The sequence below is a fragment of the Notechis scutatus genome, chromosome Z (genome assembly GCF_049901735.1).
Source record: "Notechis scutatus isolate UNSWTSFEM ecotype Mainland chromosome Z, rNotScu1.2, whole genome shotgun sequence".
Taxonomy (NCBI): Eukaryota; Metazoa; Chordata; class Lepidosauria; order Squamata; family Elapidae; genus Notechis; species Notechis scutatus.
Window position 1 is genome coordinate 137794392 of NC_142025.1, and position 18156 is coordinate 137812547.

At 38.1% G+C, this 18156-nt stretch overlaps 1 protein-coding gene across 1 annotated transcript in view; it reads right to left on the bottom strand.

Annotated features, from left to right (window-relative positions):
• The window catches only part of KASH5 (KASH domain containing 5), a 42159-nt gene that overhangs the window by 19082 nt on the left and 4921 nt on the right, over positions 1–18156 (bottom strand). Inside the window, exons 3-6 of the mRNA XM_087947452.1 lie at positions 16570–16750; positions 13046–13051; positions 4172–4333; positions 3615–3744 (exon numbers count right to left, since the gene is read on the bottom strand). Coding sequence (XP_087803578.1) covers positions 3615–3744; positions 4172–4333; positions 13046–13051; positions 16570–16750 — 479 coding nt within the window. The remainder of the gene's footprint in view (positions 1–3614; positions 3745–4171; positions 4334–13045; positions 13052–16569; positions 16751–18156) is intronic.

Here is an 18156-nt window from a genome sequence, read left to right on the forward strand (position 1 = left end):
AGGTACTGTAACTCAGTGGCTGCTTGCATCCCCAGTGCCCCAATGCACCAAGGAGCCTCTGAGCCATAATGTGGCAAGAGGTTCCAGAGCTGAGCAGTACTAGGGCTGTTTGCCACCCCATATGACAGGGTGCAGGGCAGCCAAAAGGGCACAGATGGAGAGGAGATAGGCAGGTGGGAAGAACTGAAAAGGAGGCAATCCTTTATCTTGCTGAAGCTCAAGGCCAAGCCCAGAAGAGCTTGGACTGGGTAGATATTCAACTAACAACCAATAGAATTCAGTTAATGACAGCAACAAGCAGTGTGAGGACTGCTATTGCTAAGGTGTAAGTGTTGTGAATCAATAAAAGTTAATAACTTAAATGCAAATCAGGGTTTGGAAACCTGCACACTTGATTGGTCCTTATACAACAACTCTGGATTGGGCCAGAACTAGTCCCTGATTGGCCACTATTTGGACAATTCTTATTGGTTATTAGTTTGAACTTGTTGCTCATCTCATTGGTTAATAAGGTAGCAGCTAACCCTATAAAAGGGTTACTGCTGCCCATACCCTTGCTCTGTTCTGTTCTATTTACTGTTATTAAAGAGTTGAAGTCACTGGTCAGATGTCTGGTCTCCCTTATTCTCCATACCTAACACTGGCGACGAAGGTGGGATACGGAGACCGAAGAGCTGACTAACCTACAGAGCAACCAACAGAGCACGTGGTCGAACATGCACCATCAACGGCAACATGGCCAGCGGTGCCGTACCACCCGCTCCATTCAACCCAGAAACCGAAGACTGGGAGGCATACATGGATCGGTTCCAGATGTTTCTGGAGACCAACAATTTGAAAGATGCAACAAACGGCAAAAAAAGAGCTATCTTTCTAACGCATTGTGGGCCAACCGTGTTTAAAATGGCAAAGTCACTTGCCAAGCCAGCAGAGGTAAAAGAGATGGACTGGGACGTTCTCGAGCCTTTACTACGGGCTCACTACGCGCCCACCGTGCCAACCTTAGTCAGAAGACACGAATATTACCAGAGGGATCAACGGAAAGGCGAAAGCCTTGCCAATTACATCGCGGACCTCCGCAACCTTGGAGGCCTCTGCGGATTCGCAGACTTAGAAGAAGCCCTCCGGGACCGCCTGGTTCTGGGCCTAGAAGACGGCACGATCCAGAGCAAAATCATGGCTAAGAGGGACATCAGCCTCACCGATGCCCTTAAAGAAGCTTCGGCAGCGGAGGCGACCAAGAAGTCGGCAGCCCGAATGCGCCGCACCAACGCACCGCCACGTAAACTCGCCACTGATACCTCGCCGCTCAGAGAGACACCCGGTATCAACTCACCACGAAGACCTAGAGTCCCCGTCCGACAGCGATGAGGAAGAGGTCAACCGACTTTGAACGGAGCGAGACCAGTCCACACAACACTATTTCGACCGTGCGCCGGCTGTGGAGCCAATCACCCACGATCCGGCTGCAAATTCCTCGACGCACTTGCCGCAATTGCGGGAGACGAGGTCACATCGCAAAGGTTTGCAGAAGCAAACAGAACTCCAAACCCCGACAGGCCGAATGCCAATCTTCAGGATTCTTCGCACACACCGAGAAAAATTGAACCACCAATGGGGAAACCACTCCTACAGAAACAAACCGTCCACCACTTCCACCAGGCGCGAAGAAACCCGACGGGAAGAGACCCACCAAACAATCACCATAGGCCACACATGGGTTCCCAGACGTGTTGGTCTCGGACAACGGCCCACAGTTTACTGCGTTACCCTTTGAACAATATCTTGCTGATCGGGGCATCCGCCATGCGCTAACCTAGCCCGCGCACCCTGCGGCCAATGGACGCGGCAGAACTGCATGGTACAATTTGTAAAAAGACCCTTCACAAAATGGAATTCGGCAACATCGACGAGAAAATCAATCGAATTCTCTTGTTACAGCATATCACGCCCCACAGCGTGACCAACAAAACACCCGCTGAACTTCTTATGGGGCGGAAACTACGATCGCACCTTGACCGCTCCACCCCGCATTCGCACCGGAAAAGCCCTTCGGCTCCAGCAGCAAATGCCGGGAATTTAAGGTAGGCGATTTAATCTTTGCCAAAAACTTTTCCGTCGACCCGTTGCCAGGATACCCGCAACCGTTACCCACCTCACCGGGCCTAGATCTTACCGCCTGCTAACAGACGATGGGAGGGTGTGGAAACGCCACATAGACCAACTCCGATCGAGATTACCACCCAGCGCCCATGACTTCGGGTTCACCAACTCCAGGGGGAGGAAATATCGAGGAAATTGACTTTGATATGACAAATAGCAGGCCAACGGAAACCCTACGGCCCAGCGAGACACCGGAACGCCAAGCGGGAGGGAGTTGACTTTTTCAGGGAACTTTAATACGGGGAAACCAACTGCAAAACCCCAAGAAACACGGAGTAGCAGAGACAACCAGAGTGAAAGCAGCACGGAATCACCGTGCAATGAAACAGAATTTAATAAAGATCATCCAAACGCTCCACCAGAACCGGACCTTAGACCAAAACCGGTGGAGCCTCGGAAATCATCCAGGCAGACCAAACGGCCTGTCTATCTTGAGGATTTTATTACAGCTCCCCTCAAACGGAACCCAAGGGGGAGGGGTGTTGTGAATCAATAAAAGTTAATAACTTAAATGCAAATCAGGGTTTGGAAACCTGCACACTTGATTGGTCCTTATACAACAACTCTGGATTGGGCCAGAACTAGTCCCTGATTGGCCACTATTTGGACAATTCTTATTGGTTATTAGTTTGAACTTGTTGCTCATCTCATTGGTTAATAAGGTAGCAGCTAACCCTATAAAAGGGTTACTGCTGCCCATAGCCTTGCTCTGTTCTGTTCTATTTACTGTTATTAAAGAGTTGAAGTCACTGGTCAGATGTCTGGTCTCCCTTATTCTCCATACTTAACAGTAAGCATGATGTCATGCTTCACAACTGCATTGCTTAAGCAACCGAAATTCCAATCTCAATTCTAGTCATGAGTTGAGGTCTACCTGTGGTCCTGCAGTTTTTTTGACAAGGCTTTTTCAGATTTGCCCCCACCTCCTGAGAGGGAGTGACCTAATATCACGCAGCTGGTTTTGTGCTTAAGGTGGAGCTAGAACATACAACAATGAGATTGAAAGTATGCCCATCAACATGCATCAAACCCAAGATACCTGGATATATGCCTATAATCATTCCATACAACATGAATTTTGAATTTCCCTATTTAAAAGGTCTCCTGAACTGTGACTTAAATCCAGTCTGAAGCAGGAGATTCAAGGTTCTGGAGTGAAACAAGAGTATGTACCAATGGAAAATAAATGCTTTCAGGTGTTTCAGGTACCAACTGTTTGCAGTGATATCTCCCATACAACTGCTAAGAAATTAATCAGTTCTGCTGCCCAACCACTATGTGCATATGAAAAGCCTCTAATAGTTTCAGAATTAATTTTGCAAAAGCCTTGAACTTTCCAATAAAAAGGCCAAACCAATAATAAATATAAGGTAAAAGAAATATGCATACACTGATTTCCTAAAGGAAAAATATATTGATAGATTACAAAATAATTATACAGAGAGACCTACCAACTGCCGTGCTTGTGTGTGTAATCTATTATTTTCCTCCTCCATACTTTTTGAAAAAAATTTCAGATCTTCCAATTCATTTGCCGAGATTTTAGCTTGTTCCAGTATTTGCTGGTTACTGAAATATAACAAAGATTGTGCTCAGTCATATTGGTCTGAACTCTGCCTTTAACCTTTATTAATATGAATATATGATAATCTGACAAAGTTGAAAATGAAAGGAAGAAATAATTAGATATTAAGCTCAAAATTAAAGAAGGTAACCTAGGCACAAACTTATATTGAGAAACTGACCCTGTAGAAACAAAAAACAGTATAAAAAGATGTTGACAGAGAAAAATATATGAGGCATAAGACATGTTTGGTGGAGTGACAATATTTCAAAGAACTGTACTGATCCCTCATTGAATTATTTCTCTTTTTAACTTTCAGAAACATATGCATAATGTTGTATAAATGCATTCAAATTATTTTTTTCCTTAAGTGCTTTCCGACATTTTTAATATATTGCCTTCTGAGATTAATCCTTATCAATGGCCCCATGTAAGACAGTTTACCCTCTCAGCTTCCCTTTCAATTGAGAAATCTCTTCAGAGAGTCTTGAATTGAGCTCTTCTGCAGCCTCTATAGTTCTCTGTAGTTTAGCATTCTGCACTGCTAACCGTTTGTTGTCATGCTGTAAGTCCTTGATACTATTTGTCAGGTCAGTAGCCTCTTCCCTTTTTTGGGAAAAAAACAGAAAAAGCCAATAAATTGGACAGTGATTTTTGCCGTTATATTCCATTATAATGCTAATTATACCTCACCATTACATATTCTATATATGGTATGTAACATTGGATCAAATATTTTATCTTAAGCAACAAATTATTCATTACAACTATGGGGTCCAGAATACTTGCGGACGAATAGTTCCTATTGCCAATAATTCATTCTTCTTCTGATATAAACTACAGATTCATTGCAAGTAATTTTTCACTATTTCATCTATTATCACAAATATTGTGGATATATATCTTTCAATGTGTATTTTATATTTAAAATATTATTCACCTCACTTCTTATTCAAAAGGTTCTCATAGTGGCTGACAAATATAAGTCAGTTAGCCAGATCATACATATACCATATATATGTACAAAGTAAGCAGAATTTTTTTTAAAAAAAACTTTTTTTATCCTGATTACACAACATGTTGTGGCATATAATTCCTTTTAAAACTATCTTAGCAAGAGATTGACTATAAGAATTCACAGAAGATACTACATCTTGAAATAGCATTAGTGTATATATTTTTTCTACATTGCGTTGATGAGATTGCACTCAAACTAGTATATATTATTTCTGATGGCATTTAGTTATTCATGTTAATAAAGCATTAAGAAAACTAAAGCACTGAGAAAACTAAACAAAAATATAAAACTACTCTTATCAGTCTTTATAATTAACACATGCTTCTCAAAATTGATACTATGTGAGGTAAGTTTATTGGAGTTTCACCTCTAGTGTATATTTTTTATTATTGGTATACACATTTCTGCAAACTTACCTTGTTGCCATCAAATAACAGCTAATATTTATGCTGTGTGCTCAGTAGTGGGATTCAAATAATTTAACAACCGGTTCTCTGCCCTAGCTGGGTAGGCATGACTGGATGGTATGTGACTGGGTGGGCCTGGCCAACTTGACATCACTCATCACACCCAGCCCCGCCTCCCAGCCACTCTCCCTTTACCCAGGCCTTGGATGTATACACAACACCTCCAGAAATGAAACAGTTAAGCAACCCCCAGTTTTCTGGTGCGAATGCTCCCAGTGAAAGAATGGGGAGAGACCAGCAAAGCAGTCTGCTCGCATAACCAAGGAAAGTAAGACATTGGAGGCTGAGCTTATTAAAAAGCAATATATTGTGTCATAACAGCCAACATTTCACACCTGAGTTGGCAGAGGCAATAAATCCCATTGACTCCTCAGAAGCAATTTACAATTAAAACTCATTTGCACCCCAAAAATTATAAATAGCAGAAAAAGGATTGACAGTACTTCTGTGCAGGCAGTTCTGAAAGAGACTAAGCTAAAGCTGGATTAACCCCTTCCTTCCCTCCCTCTCCTCATTCCTGTCTCTTTCCTTCCTTCCTTCTCTTTCCATTCTTCCTTCTTCTCATTTCTATCTCCTTCCTTCCTTCATTTTTCGGCCTGTTTTTTGACCTTTTCCAGGCCATTTTTTGACCTGTTTCCAGCTGTTTTTCGGGCCATTTTTGTCCTGAAAAATGCCCCCAAAACAGCTGAAAAATGGCCTGAAAAAAGGCCCAAAACACGGTCCGAAAACAGCCATTTTCAAAAAATGGCCTGAAAAAGGGGTGGGGGGGTGGGGCCAGCCAGTGCTGGGATTATCCAGTTCGCTGAACTGGGCAGAATTTTAACAATCAGTTCGTTTGAACTGGTCCAAACTGGCTGAATACCACCTCTGTGTGTGCTTCAATTAAAAAAGTTCCTGTACAATATTTATGGAATAAATTTTAGAAATATCAGATGAAATTCAGGTATGTGCAGTCCCCTACATCACCATCTCACTGAAAGTCCAGTTATTAATGGTCCAAATGGATATTATGCATGTTGATAAATACTGTATTTGAACAAGGGGAAAATCAGATATTTTCTCCATTGAAAATCAATAATTTGAGGAACTAAGTTGGCATTGAATAGCCTTTCGATTTGCTATGACCTTAATGTGTTTGCCCTACTAAGTGCTAGTAGAATATTTAGCCAACCTTCTAGAGTTATAAGACTCTTAATTGATATAAAAATTTAGTTTACTTTATTGTCATTGCACCTCATACAATGAAATCAAACATCATCTTCAGTGCACACCATGACCATGAAAATAAACACAAACACACATCCTTCAACCTTCACACATTGAATCGGAAACCCGACACCGCACCAACACTGCACTATACAGCAGAATTCCAAAGAGCTACTGCCCTGGGATAGAAGCTGTTTTTCAGCCTATTTGTCCTTGTTTTTACTATTCTGTACTGTCTGCCAGATGATAATAATTAAAAAAAAGGGTTCCCAGGATGAAATGGATATTTGAGAATGTTTTGAACTTTCTTAAGGCAGTGGGAGCTATAAAGCTCTTCCAAAGAGGGGAGAGGGCAACCAATGATCTTCTGGGCAATGACATTAACCCTCTGGAGTGCTTTCCTATCTGCCACTGTGCAATTGGCAAACCATACAGAGGTGCAGTATGTTAAAATGCTCTCTATGGTGCAGCGGTAGAAGGTCACCAGCAGTTTTTCATTCAGTTGTTGTTTTCTGAGAAATCTCAGGTAGTATAATCTCTGCTGGGCCCTTTTGACCAGGGCTGCAATGTGGGCACCCCAGGTCAGGTCCTCTTTTAGGGTAACACCCAGAAACTTAAAACTGGCCACTTACTCCACTTGGTCTCCAATGATAAGCAAGGGCTGGATGTCTGATGTGTTCCTTCTATAATCCACTATAAGCTCCTTGGTATTATTGATGTTGAGGACCAAGTTTTTGTCTCCACACCATGAAAGCAACCGGTCCACCTCATCTCGGTAGGCAGATTCATCCCCGCCCCCGGAGATAAGTCCCAACACTGTTGTATCATCTGCAAATTTAGCAATAGTATTACTAGCGTGAGAGGGAATGCAGTCATGCACATAAAGAGTATAGAGTAAGGGACTCAACATGCAACCCTGTGGTGTACCAGTGTTAAGAATAAGGGCTGAAGAGGTATGATTACCTAATCTGACCCTCTGCGAGCAGCCAGACAGGAAATCCATAATCCAAAGGCAGATTGAATTAGAAAGTCCAAGGTCCAGAAGTTTAGACACTAGTCTATGTGGAAGAATTGTGTTAAATGCAGAACTAAAATCCACAAAAAGCATCCTCACATAGCACCCCGCCCCCGCTGTTCTAGATGAGTCAGAGCAGTGTGAAGAGTGATGGCTATAGCATCCTCTGTAGATCTATTTTTTCTGTATGCAAACTGGTGTTTATCAAATGTATGCGGAAGACCAGAAATGATGTGCCGGCAGACCAATTTCTCAAAGCACTTCATGATGATAGGAGTGAGTGCCACTGGTCTGTAATCGTTGAGGTTATTGATAGGGAACTTCTTTGGCAGCGGAACAATGGTGGAAGCCTTCAAACACGATGGAATAGTGGACTGGGATAAAGACTGATTGAAGATCCTGGTAAAGACAACTGATCAGCACAGTCTTTAACCACTCAGCCAGAGATACCATCAGGACCGGCAGCCTTTCTAGGGTCCACAGCCCTCAGAATGCTCCTCACCTCCTGTTCCTCCACAATGAGGTGGGGGCTACAATTGGCTGGTAGTTGTGTTTTATATGTCTGTTAGGAATAACATAGGTTACCTAACGTAGTTTGGGTAAAATAATATATATAGACTATGATAGTGAGTTTATGTGTGTGTCACTTTAAACTGTAAAGCATGTAATTTTGGGTGCGGCTGTAAATCGCCATAAGAGGGAGCAAGAGAACTTGATTGATTGCTGGCTTACTGGGTTGCTTGCTGACGATGATGGATTGATGGTGTGATAACTGCGTGTTCTTTGCTGTTGCTGAAGGAAGAAAAGAGGTTTTACTTCTTCATATCTCTACTGTGAAGAGATATATTACTGGACTGATATTTGTAAGTTTACTGACCTCTTTTTCGACACTGGACTTTGCAACTGATTAAACCCCGGACGGACTGAACTAGTGTATGATATATGGACTGTTTGACTATGCTATAACTATTACTGGAATAAACTATTTAACTAGCACATTGTATCTGTTTTACTGGGTGTAAACTACAACAACGTTTATCTCACATATTTGCCTGACTGCCTGATTGCCGTGCACATTCTGCTAGGGTGTATATCCCTAACACTGGTTATGGGCCCAGGCTGCACTGTCAGACTAACCAGGATATAACAGGCTTATATAAAGTGAGAGTTTGTGTAGTTACACAATACTGTAAACAGACAGCTGTGTTTTATTAATTATAGTTTAATATCCAGAAAAAGATGGCACAAGTCAATTTACAAAGTTTGTCTCTAATATCCAAACTGGATGGAACAAACTATGTTTCATGGTCTATGAAATGCAGCCTACTTCTACGCAGAGAAGGTTTGTGGAGTATAATTCAAAACCCACCAGAGGTAGATGCTTGGGATCCGGAGGATGAGGATGATGCCCAGAAAATACAAGAATATAAACTGAAGAATGAGCAAGCTCTCTGTATAATAGGACTGACACTCTGTGACCAGCAGCTTGTCCATATTCATGGAGAAGAAACAGCTGCGAAATGTTGGGAGAATTTAAAGAAGATTTATGTTCAGAGACAGTGTAGGAGCACATATAAATCTTACACGGAAACTGTTCAGAACACATCTTCAAAGAATGGAGACATGTTGACTCATTTAAACACTATGAAGAGAATTTTTCAGGAACTGCATGAAAAGAACTTATCTTCACAGAACTGCATCAGGTTTATATAATTTTTGTCTTCGTTAGATGAGAGTTATGACGACTATGTAACTTCACTGGAAGTACTACCAAAGATAACCTCACATTAACTGACATTACTGGCAGATTAATTGAAGAAGCCAGAAGAAGGCTTGAAAGGGATCAACTCAGAAGGAACAACCAAAAGAAGAAGATAAAGAATCTACGACAGCCTATACAATTAGAAAATGTTTTAATAGTGGAGGAAAAGGACATTTGGCTAGATTCTGCAAGAAAGGAAAACGCAACAATGCCAGCCAGAATGCTAAAAGGCATAAAAAGGATGAAAAATGCTTTGAGTTAGCCATTTATAGCAACGAAACTGTGAATAATAATTTATGGGTTGTAGATAGTGGAGCATCGCACTGCATAACGAAAGATAAGAAAAGATTTGTTAAGATGTCCACGAGTTCACAGCAGATATCGTTAGCTAATGGCTGGAAAATGAAAGCAAAAGGTGAAGGTATTGCACATTGTTCTTGCATAAAATAAAATGTAAAAATGTTATATGTACCACAACTTAAGTTTAATTTGCTTTGGTTAGAGTTTTGGTTAAACTAGGTTATGTAGTTACCTTTAGAGGAGAAAACTGCATAATAGAAAAGGAAGGTAAAAAGTGACTGCAACTTTAAAAGGTGAATTGTATGTGTTAAATGATAATTCATTAGAGGTAGCTAACACAGTTTATAATAATGTTAAACCTCATGATGAATGCATACATTTGTTACACAGACGTTTAGGGCATATAAATGTATAAAACTGAAGCCTTGCAGTAAGTATTTGCACTGTAATGCTTGCAGTCAAGAAAAAAGCAAGGTAATACCAGCAAATAGAATTAATGGATTTAAGACAAAGGAACCTCTAGAGGTCGTATTTGCTGATATTATAGGTCCTAAAAAAACAAGTGTGGGAGGTGCTCGTTATATATTAAGTATAATGGATCATTATTCCAGATATGGTTTCTGTTATTTAATGAAAAGTAAAACGGAAACATATCAAAATTTCTTTAAGTGGTTGAAGTTGCAGAAAGAAAAACTAAAAGGAAACTAGTAACTCTTGTAACTGATAATGGTACGGAATTTATAAATAATAAATTCCAAAATAGACTGAAGATGGCAGGTGTTGAACATAAAAGTCTGCACCATATAGGGCACAACATAATTCCTTTATAGAAAGACGAGGCCAAACAATGGCTCGTACTATGTTGTCGGATTCAGGATTACCTGAAACTTTGTGGGGAGAAGCAATATTATTCATATATTGAATAATGTTGTTAACTCAACAACAGGTGAATTACCATTCACACGGTGGCATGGTAGAAAACCTGACCTAAGCTACATGCACACATTTGGAGCACCAGCATGGGTGCATATTCCTACACAACTGAGACACAAAGGGCAGCATAGGGCTAAAAGTTATTCTTTGTAGGTTATGAATCTAATCACAAATCATACAGATTCTGGGAAAAAGGTACACCTAGAGTTTACTGTAGTGCTAGTGCACAATTCCTTGAACATGTAGGATGGGAAAAACTGGAACAAGATTCAAGTAAGGAAGTAATCATAGAAACCTACAAAAGACCAAAATCACATATCAGTAATAAGAAGAGTACAATTAAGAGGAAGTACAGGAAGAGCACATAGGACCAGAACAGGAAGAAATAGGTGAACAGGAAGAAATAGATAACCAGGAACAGGTAGTACACGAAAGTCCACCTGTAAGCCCTGTAATACCTAGACGGTCAACCACGTGAAACTAGACCACCTGACAGGTACCAAGCAAGTGTAGTTTGCCAAGTTAGTAAAGTTCCAACTACTGTTGAAGAACAAAAAATGTATCCAGCAAAGGAACAGGAAAATTGGCAAAGAGCAATGGAGAAAGAATTAAATTCATTGAAACAAATGGAAGTATATGAAAATGTTAAATTACCTCCAGGTGAAAAGTCCATTGGCTGTAAATGGATATTTAAATTAAAACAGGTAAAAATGGGACTGTTACCCATAAGGCTAGGTTGGTAGCTCAAGGATTTAATCAAACTGCATGTGATTATGATGAAGTATTTGCACCGAGTCTAAAAGCAACAACCTTGAGAGCAGCTTTAGTGTGGGCAGCTAAGAAGAACTATATTATAAATCACTTAGATGTAGAAACTGCCTATCTGCATGCACCATTGCAGCACACTATATACCTAAAGAAACCTGTAGGAATTAAAGATGATAAAACTAATAATGACTGTTGGAAACTTAAAAAGAGTCTCTATGGATTAAAACAATCTGGTTACGAATGGAACCAATATATTGTTAAGGAGTTAAACAATATAGGGGTTTAAAGCAGGTTTAGCTGATCCATGTGTATTTAAGAGAGAGACAAATGGAATAGTGTCATTATTATTGTTGTTTACAGATGATATTGCCTTAATTACAAAAACTAATAATGAAGTTACTGAAATAATATCATTATTAGGTAAGAGGATAAAATTAAAGCAATTAGGAGAGATAAAACAGTATCTAGGATTGACAATAAATAAAACCAAAAGTGGCTATAAGATATCTCAAGAGGATAAGATTTATCAATTACTAAAAACATACAAGATGGAACTTTGTAAACCGGCTAAAACTCCAATGAGTCAGGAATTTGGCCACACTGATGGTCAAAGTCCAAAATTCGATAAGACTATTTATCAATCACTAATTAGTAGTTTATCGTACATTAGTAATTGGTCAAGGCCAGATATTGCCTATGGTGTTAATCAATTGGCAAGATTCAACGCTGAACCCACTGAACAACACTGGCAAGCGACAAAGCGTATATTAAGATATCTTAAAAGGACAATGCACTATGCATTGTATTTGGAGCCAAAAGATGATCTGATTTTAAGTGCATATGCTGATGCAAGTTTTGCAACAGACATAAACACTAGGAAATCAACTTCAGGTACGGCTATACTATTAGGAAAAGCACTGATTGGTTGGAGGTCAATTAGACAGCAACACATAAGTATGTCCACAATGGAAGCAGAATTTTCATGTCTATCTTTATTATGTACTGATTTAATTCTGTATAAACAGTTGTTATTAGATATGGGAATAACTGTTAATGATTCCATTGTAATTTATGAGGACAATCAAGCAGCCATACGGTTGGCTACAAATATTGCTGTGAAAACGAAATCTAAGCATACAGATCTTAGATATCTGAATGTAAGACAATCTGTAAAAATGGTTTGATAAGATTGGAATATTGTATGACTGAAGAAAATTTTGCTGATCAATTTACAAAAGCCCAAGGTTCAGTCAAACATAAAGAAAGTTGGGACAACTATGGTTTAAGGATGTAAATAGATATATATATATATTATTATATTACCCAAAAGGGGAGAATGTTAGGAATAACATAGGTTACCTAACGTAGTTTGGGTAAAATAATATATATAGACTATGATAGTGAGTTTATGTGTATGTCACTTTAAACTGTAAAGCATGTAATTTTGGGTGCGGCTGTAAATCGCCATAAGAGGGAGCAAGAGAACTTGATTGATTGCTGGCTTACTGGGTTGCTTGCTGACGATGATGGATTGATGGTGTGATAACTGCGTGTTCTTTGCTGTTGCTGAAGGAAGAAAAGAGGTTTTACTTCTTCATATCTCTACTGCGAAGAGATATATTACTGGACTGATATTTGTAAGTTTACTGACCTCTTTTTCGACACTGGACTTTGCAACTGATTAATCCCCGGACGGACTGAACTAGTGTATGATATATGGACTGTTTGACTATGCTATAACTATTACTGGAATAAACTATTTAACTAGCACATTGTATCTGTTTTACTGAGTGTAAACTACAACAACGTTTATCTCACATATTTGCCTGCCTGACTGACTGCCGTGCACCTTCTGCTAGGGTGTATATCCCTAACAATGTCTCTGATGTCTCCGCTTCAAAGCGAGCAAAGAAATGATTCAGTTCCTCTGCCAATGAAGCATCCCGCTCAGCAGGGGTGACATTGGTCAGTTGATGGTTTGTAATTTGTTGAATCCCTTGCCATACAAAAATAAACTGAAAATCATGTTTGTCATAAAAATAAACTGAAGATCATATTTGTCATATTTTGATCAAAATGTTTATACAAATGCATTTTAACTTTTCCAAACCAGGGCATCTCATCTCCTAGGATCAAGTGCATAGGTACTGCAGAACATGAATGCAAGTTGATGGCAAAACTCAAGTTGAGGATATATTATGAAATTAGAGTACAGGTAGTTCTTGACTTACAACAGTTCATTTAGTAACTGTTCAAAGTTACAACTGCACAGGTTGTAATAAGGAAAATACTAGAATGTGAAGAAATGAACAGATTAACACTTGTTATTAAAGGGAAGGAACAAACTGAATATTATCAGATATGGGAATTATTTTATCAATGGCTAGAGAAAAAATATGAAAGCTAGAAATAATTATTAGGCCATTGAAATACAGAAAATGTGTTAATAGAATTGAATATGTAAATAAATGTTATAGTAATAGAAATAATTTGTATACTAATATGATAAGAATGTGATAAGAATAGAGAATTAATATTAAAATAAAGAATATGGTTGGAAAATTGAATTGTTATGGCACAAGATATTTATAACACCATTGAATGAAAGACAAATTGAATGTATTTTACATAAAATTAAAAAAATATTTTTTTAAAAGTTACGACTGCACTGAAAAAAATGACTATTACTATAATAATAATAATAATATTACTATTTATTATATTATATATTATTATAATCACTATTATTAAAAATGAATATTAAAATAATGAGTATGGTTGTAAAATTTAATTGTTATGGCATAAGACATTTATTATATATATATATATATATACATATACATATACATATACATACATACATACATACATACATACATACATATATATATATATATATATATATATATATATATATATATATATATATGGTATTCAGCTTTGTTCAGGTATTTTCCCACGTCATTATAGTTGTGCTTTTAAAGTCATCTGCCATCATCAGGCTTCTGTATACCATACATGTAAATACCCGCAAAAACTTAAGAAAACATATGTATGTATGTATGTATGTATGTATGTATGTATTCTGTATTGTGTTCGTCTGACGAACAGAATACAGAAGCCTGATGATGGCAGATGAGATTCTGCCGATTCTTGCTACAACTTTAAAAGCACAACTATAATGACGTGGGAAAATACCCGAACAAAGCTGAATACTATATATATGGTATTCGGCTTGGTTCGGGTATTTTCCCACGTCATTGTAGTTGTTCTTTTAAAGTTGTAGCAACGTTTCAGCAGAATCTCATCTGCCATCATCAGGCTTCTGTATTGTGTCCGTCTGTGGGTCAGACTTTTACAGTGGTTTCAGATTTAAATTTGGGGGAGCCTATTGCTGTGCCAGAATGGTTTTTTCTTCATCCTGATTGGTTGGGAGTCTTGGTCTGTGTTTATTGGTCTCGGAGTTTGCTGTGTTCTGCTTGATTGGTGTCTCTAATATCTTCTGTCTGTTTTTTGGTTCTTTTTGTATCTTGATTGGCTGGCAGCAGACCAAGACTCCCAACCAATCAGGATGAAGAAAAAACCATTCTGGCACAACAATAGGCTGCCCCAAATTTAAATCTGAAACCACTGTAAAAGTCTGACCCACAGACGGACACAATACAGAAGCCTGATGATGGCAGATGAGATTCTGCTGAAAGCGTTGCTACAACTTTAAAGAACAACTACAATGGCGTGGGAAAATACCCGCAACCAAGCCGAATACCATACATGTAAGTACCCGCGAAAACTTAAGAAAACAAATATATATATATATATATATATATATAAAATATAAAAAATGTATAACACCGCTGAATGCAAGATAAATTGAATGTATTTTAAATAAAATTTTAAAAATATTTTTTTAAACGTTACAACCGCACTGAAAAAAATGACTTATGACTGTTTTTCACACTTACAACTATTGCCACATGATCAGAAATCAGATGCTTGGCAAATGACACATATTTATGACTGTTGCATGTCCTGAGGTCATATGATCAACTTTTGTGACTTTACAAGCAAAGTTAATGGAGAAACCAGATTCACTTAATAACTGTGTTACTAACTTAACAACTGCACTGATTCACTTAAAAACTGAGGCAAGAAAGGTCATAAAATGGGGCAAAATTTACTTTAAAAATGTTTCACTTAGCAACAAAAATGTTGGGTTCAATTATGGTCCTAATTCAAGACTACCTATATTCAGCTACAGCCCCAGAAACATAGATGAAATAACAGAAATAATAAAGAAACCAGAATTAATATTGCCTGTAAGGGCAGAATACATTTAATGAACAATTCAAGAATGTTCACTCTTTGGGTAGGAGAGACTTGCTATTGGAATAAAGAGGTTATTTGCAGAGGAGTTTGGTGAAAATATATATCCTTATTAAATTGTGGGCAAAGAAACATAAAAAATGCCACAATAAAACAAATCCATATGCCATAATGTATTCTCATGCAGTATACTCCGCCATATTCAACAGAAATAGGAATCCAGAAGTATCAACAGATGATAAACTTATACCAAATTTTATTATCAGCGAGCAAGAAGTTTGAAAACACCCTATTTTACTTATTCCATTTTGGCAGTAATAGTTATTGATTATTTTCAGTTCTTTCAATTTTCAGAATGCATAATTATGCCATTAATTTGAATCATTTTGATTTCTTGGCTTGAAATAGCTCCTGATGACAAATTTAAACATTGTAATTTTATACTAATGACCACGCTTCCAAAAATGCAACATTTAACTCCAATAACAGTCTCTCTGAGATTCAAGGCAAGAGATTTAGCTGCCTGCTTTCAGGATATTTGCAAGCATCATTTTATTCACCTCCCTTAAATAGGTGCCCTCCAGAAATGCTGTATTAGAACTTTCAACATTTCCATTTCCAAACAGAACAGCTAATACCTGTACTGAGACTGCAGTGATTATAGGCCAACATTATACTTTCACCCCTCTTTTATTTCAAGAAAACTTGAAAAACTTTTCTTTAGCAATAGAGGAATTACTCCGTAATATGCAGATCAGATTTGCAGCCCATGAGGCTTATTTATATGGATTTTGGTTTCGTATGTACCTGGTTTTGGAGGATTTTAAATGTTCGTTGTTTATTGTTCACTGTTAGCCAGGTAAGGCCTTTGGAAATTGGTGACATGAGCATAAAGTTAAACAAAGCTTTATCATTCCTAACTTTCTTTAATATAATATCGCAACATCACAACTTTTCAGAACTCTTACAATAAAATGGATTTTTGAGGGAAAGTTAATATTGGTATCAGAGCAAACTATAAAACAACTTCTGAATACTATTCATACTCACCCTTCCTGTTGACAGTCTGAAATCCAATCTTTCATAACAGTATAGAAGGTAAAAAAATCAACAGTAAGCCCTTGTTCTTCAGGGTCCAATCTCTTGTAGAGAGATTGAAGCCCCCAGTCTTCACAACTTTGCCCTGTCATTTCTTGTAAATATTCAATGATGCGGAAAACAGAAACCTGTCCTATTATCAGAATAAAATGGAATATGAATGTGTGAGTATAAAATCCAGACAAGACTTCAAAGGTAGTTTGCCATTGCCTCCTTCCTAGGGCAGAGAATGACTAGCCGAAGTTCACCAGTTCACTCTGTGCCAAAGGCAAGACTAGTCTCATGGTGGTGTTTTAACCACTACAATAAACTATGTGAACTAGCTGTTCTGTAAATAAAAAAAAATCTTAGAAAACTCACAGAAGTTTTGTTTGAAATGCTTAATGTAGAATAATTTTTGTTTCATTTTTTTAAATGAGTTTTTTATGAACACAGAAAATCACTTGCAGTAAAATTTTGTTCTGAAATCTCAGTATAGAAATAGGGAAAGGTCTAAAATACCCTAAACATTTTCATTAAATTTTAAAACATTTTCAGTTTAATACATCATTTCCCTGTTAATTATATTTCATTATTTTTTCTCCATTAATGTTATACATGCCATTTAATTAAAAAATTCTTTTAAAAAAGATAAAAATATGTTCATTTATCAGCTATATAATTTTTCCCATTTTATACAGCCATTCAGCTACTATTGTCCAAAATGTTAATTACGGGGCAGATCACATGAGTCTTTTTCACTTGCCCCAATGATGGCATAAATATGCAATTTACTTTTTCTACTATATTTTCATGAGGTTGGCATCCTAGCTGATTCAATGCTTCCAGCAGTGTTTCCATAGTTACCTCAATAACATTTCCCCCTTGGATTTGATCTGGTATGCTCAAAGTATTTTCGTTGTTGATGTGGTCAGCATTTCTGCCCAGCATTTATGGGTTATCTTAGGGTATTGTGGGCATAGCGCCTTCCCTCCTAAGTACTGCCTTCCATGACTATTTTATAACAGGCTGAGAGAAACTGGATACTTCCATAGAGTGATCTGCCCATCTGCCCGCTCTTGTGTTAATCACCTAGCCAGGGCTTTCAATAGCATGTCAGATCTTACATATTTGTCATACTTTTGAAAAAGTAGGAGCATTGTGCTGCACAGATTGGTTTAAAATGGAAAGAAGCCAGGTTCTACTGTATGTTTTTATTAGTTCTATCAACACTGATCACAATACAGATTATTGTTCAAAATGTAGTTTCATAGAACACAGAACCATAGGGCTGGAAGGGACCTTAGAGGTCTTCTAGTCCAACTTACTGTTCAAGGCAGAAGGCCTTATACCTTCCTTGTCAAATGATTGTCCTGTTTTTGAAAGCCTCAGTAATGGAACACCCACAAATCCAGGAGGCAACCTATTCCAGGGGTCTTCAAACTTGACAGGTTTAAGACTTGTGGACTTCAAATCCTAGAATTCCTACTCCAGTCATGTTAGCTCTGGAATTCTGGGAGTTGTCCACAAGCCTTAAACCTGTATTTGAAGACCCTTGAC